Source organism: Micromys minutus (assembly GCF_963924665.1).
Source record: "Micromys minutus genome assembly, chromosome: 24".
Lineage (NCBI taxonomy): Eukaryota > Metazoa > Chordata > Mammalia > Rodentia > Muridae > Micromys > Micromys minutus.
The window spans coordinates 47021296-47025538 of record NC_137959.1 but is presented as its reverse complement, the minus strand read 5'-3'; the positions used below and the strand labels follow the sequence as shown (position 1 = coordinate 47025538).

The 4243-nt window shown below is 48.5% G+C and overlaps 1 protein-coding gene across 1 annotated transcript in view; it reads right to left on the bottom strand.

Moving 5' to 3' along the window:
- Window positions 1-317: 317 nt before the first annotated feature.
- The window catches only part of DISC1 (DISC1 scaffold protein), a gene marked incomplete at its 5' end in the record, with an annotated part of 201804 nt that continues 197878 nt past the window's right edge, over window positions 318-4243 (bottom strand). The window contains 2 exons of the mRNA XM_080936621.1: window positions 318-3777; window positions 4006-4132. Of these exons, the coding sequence (XP_080792747.1) occupies window positions 4007-4132 (126 nt within the window). The 3' untranslated portion in view covers window positions 318-3777; window position 4006. The remainder of the gene's footprint in view (window positions 3778-4005; window positions 4133-4243) is intronic.

Sequence of the window (4243 nt, the reverse complement as noted above, 5' to 3'; positions counted from 1 at the left end):
GACTAGGAGACATAAGACTGTGTTTCAGCAAATAAAATATACCATCATAGCTCTGTAAAAATTCATTTTTGTGTGTATATCTTTTGTATATATTATATATAATCTTTGTAAATAATAAATCATAACCAACTTGCTCAGAGTAAGCTTAATGTCTGTGGGTGTCTCTCTGTGTCTCAGGGACAGGTTTTTCTGATTTGTTCCCATTTAAATATATTAAACACTTAGGCGATTTTACAATGTAACTTTATTGCAAGTACTTGGGTTTGTCTAACAAACATGCAATTATGTAACTGTCTTGTCGCAGACAGATGAGATGAACCAGTCTGACCCCCTTCTATCATCTACACTCCAGAACACTTAATAACCCAGGGAGCACCGTGGCTTGGGCATTATTTTTCATTTTGCACAGAGCTTAATAAAGCAATAACTTACATGACAAAATCAAAGATCAAATAAAGCAGTGGTGTTATTAAAGGTCAATCATGTACACAAGAGAGTACTGACCAACATGTCTGTGGTTGCTGTTAACCACAGCACGTGAACATGTACATACATGTACATGTTGCTCATGTTGCCCACAGTAAACGAATATGTTCTGAGAAACACCAGTTACATAGAAAGTTTCCAGAAAACCCACCCGGTATTAGGCTGTGTGTGGTGCCCCTGGAATGATCTTTTGGTGACTGGGAAAGGCTGGGCCAGGACAGTGGATAGAGCTTGGGGTCTCTATAGCCAACCAGAGGCTAGGCTACATAGTACAGTTTGCTGGGGGTGAGGGGACCCCGAGTTTAGTGACTCGCTGCTCTCTGGCAGAATTCACAAGGCAGCCATGGGTTTTAGCTGGTGGTTGAGTTTCATAGCTCAAAATGCAAAGAGGACATCAAAGGCACTTAAGAAAGGACACTGGTTAGGAACAGCTGCTTGTGGGGGTCAGGATCACCCCATGACGCTCCTTTGAACCAACACTGAGCCTTAGCAAGAGGACTTGGCCATCCTGAGGCCCGTGAGCACCATCTGCAGAGCACTCTCCTCAGGCAGAGGTGTGATTGCCGAGACTGGTTGTGAAGGACTCAGTTTGGTGCTCACCCACAAGCCTTCCTGGTGTGGAAGGCAGCCTCATCACCAAACGGGACTAGAATCAATTCTGACATATTAACCTGACTCAGGGATTGATCAATACTGAGTTTCAGGAGCTAGATCTGGTGACAATGAGGTAATGAAGATGTTCAAGAAGGTGCCACCACCCTGCCCCGCCCCAGGTTCCTCCCTTACAGAACATCACAGTGACACATCACAGTGACAGACGGGTTATTAAATCAACATATGAGTAAGGAAAATAGAGCATATTTATAAGATATGTGTGTGCTGTTGTCATAAGCAAGACTGACATTGTGTCCCCCTTTCAACACATGCCTTTGCTGGGGTCTTGGTTCTCACAACAGTCTAAACACAGGCCCCAACCCCCCTGGGGGCACTTTTAGGTGGCCTTGTAAAACCCTGTCCTGTCCTACAGTTGGAATCCACAAGTCTGGGATCTCCTAGTGCCCAAGTGTCTAATGAGAGTAAGGGTGTCATGAGACGGTTGTGAGGTCCCAGGAGACACCAGCCTTCAACACTGGAGTCCTGATGGCACTCCAAGACTAGAATGACAGGAGATGTGGGACCACCCATGACTGAAGTGTTATTCAACCAACCAGAAGCTGGGTTCTCTCCGTTGTCCCTCCCCCCGGAGGCCCTCAGGGATATCTCACCTCCTGAAGCTTTCAAATGCTTCATGACCTCCTAGAGAGCTACAGTGATATCAGAATAATATAAAACACCCAGGCTGATAGTGACAGTCAGGTGACTCGTGACTGGAAGATGTCAGAGTTACGAAGGTTCTTGCCAACAGGAGGTGATCCTAAGTTCAAGATCGCTTCACTAAAATCAGGCCAAGGATTTGGGGGGCTCCAGGTGCCATGTGACTGCTTCACCAAACCTTTAAAGAGGCACAATTATAAACGATTCAGGAATTTGTTGCATTATAAAAACATGAAGTCTGGAAACAAACTAAACATACTTCTTATTCAAATATACAAAGTGTGTCCTCAAAATTGTTCAGATAACACAGAAGGATGTCAGCACGGAAGGCTTGGAGGATCACCAGAAATGGAAGGGTGATTAGGAAAGATTTAAAACTGGACCCATGGACCCAGGGGGAGGCAAGAGTGTGTCCCCATACCTACAAACATGAGCAAAGCATCTTAGAGAGGTCTTTCCAGCCAGACGCATCAGACTATGCTGAGCTCAGTGGGAGAATGTTTGTGCTTGGTCTCCAAAATAGAGGTACAGTGGCGTCATCCCAGAGGGTACAGCATAATGTCCCCAAGACTGGGGTAATAAATAGCTTCACATGAAGAAATCTGAAGTCCGTTAGGCTTGGGAATGATAGGGCTAGAAGGAAGCTGGTGGACTTTATCATACCAGCCATCTTATAGGTGGCTAGCTGAGTTGACTCCCAAGCAGGAGTTACAACGCCGGGGTCCCACCATGTAGACTTACATCTCTGAGGTACCCTCCTGTGGTAATTCATCATTATTATCAACTCGACTGGGCTCAGAGTCACCTAGAAGGCAAAACTTCAAGTATGTCCATGAGAGTGTCTCCAAGACACTTGACTTAGGGGAGCCCACTGCAAATGTGGGCAGCGGCATCACATGAGCTGAGACTTTGTGCTGAGTAGAAGGGGGAAGAGATTAAATAGCGCTGATCTCTTTGTTTCCTGTCTGGGGTGTGAACAACTGCCTCACTGTCCTGCCGCCATGCATTCCCTACTGTGAGAGACTGTACCCTCAAACCAGGAGCCTAAATAAACCCACCCACACACCATCTTTCCTTCCTTCCAAGTTGGTTTTGCCAGGTAGTTCCACAGCAACAGAAAACTACCTGATGCACTTTCTTAGTTTGTCTCTTCAGCCGGCTTGAACAGCCTACCTGCATCGGCCTCAGCAAGAGTCTGAGCTGAACCCAAGGAGCAATCCACAGGAGCCTGCCCCACAGCATTATGGAGCAGTGAGCTGCCGGTCTGAGTCCACACGGCCTCTGTGAATATATACTGCTCCTTAGGCTCCATGCTGTAATTCCCAGAGGCAAAACAGGAACTGGAGAAGCTCAATGGTGTCCACTGTCTTCTCCCCACATTCACACCTCCCACCTCATTGGCTGGAATCTCAGAAGGACCTGATGCAGCAGGTACTGGTGTTGGTAGTGGTGGAGGTGGTGGAGGTAGTGCTGGTTCTGAGCCACAGCCATTGCCTGAGAACATAAAGACTGCACCTTGCTGAGGCACTCTGTAGACATCTCCTGAGACTGAGAAGAACCCCCAGAGGAAGCAGCCTGGGGAGCTGAGGATCTGCACAGACCCTGAGGTTTGTGGACCCCTGGTGTTGAGGTGCCGGTAGAAAGACCGAGGCAGGCACAGTGGCCTTCTCAGGTCTGGTTCGGAGTGGAGAAAGTGCAGGTGGCAGCAGAAAGCAAACACGGCAGTAAGAAAAGAGACAAATCCAAGGAGTGTTCACTGGGTTATGCAAATTTGTCTAGTGGGGTCCAGGATGAAATGACAATCAGCTCCTGAGTTAGATGTTCCCATCATGACATGAGACGGGAACCTCCGGTGACAATGGGAGAAGCATATTAGGTCACTGATCATCTCAGTCTGTGAGAGAGCATTGGACACCTTTCCATGGGAGTGCAGGAAGGCTCTGTATTGCAGAACTGGTTCAGACACATATGTGGATGCTGTGCCAAAGTAAAACCGTTGATGTGATGGCCCATCTCCATGTCCCCAACTCTATACCAATAGCTTGGGGTCTATCTCCATCCCAGCCCCTACTCCACCCTGATTTTATGTGGCATGCCCCTTCTCAGCCTCCACTCCACACTGATGCCATGTGGCCCTTCCCAGCCCCCACTCCACCCTGACACCATGTGGCCCACCCTCCCCCCAATCTCACTCTACACTCACACCTCAGGCCTCGGCCTCCTGAGCACCAGCTGTCAAACAGGAAGCTGAGGTCTCTTCTCCTGCCTCCTTTGTTGGCTGGAGCTGCAGGATCATGGTCTGCAGTGTTTCCTTCACCATCTGGAGCTCCCCCTGGAGAGACTGTAGACATTGTTAAGGAGAGCACAAGGAGGGGGCCCAGCTCCCCACAGCCCCTGCTGGGCCTGTGAGAGAGCAAGCCAGCCTTCAGAGAGCAGGTGGAGG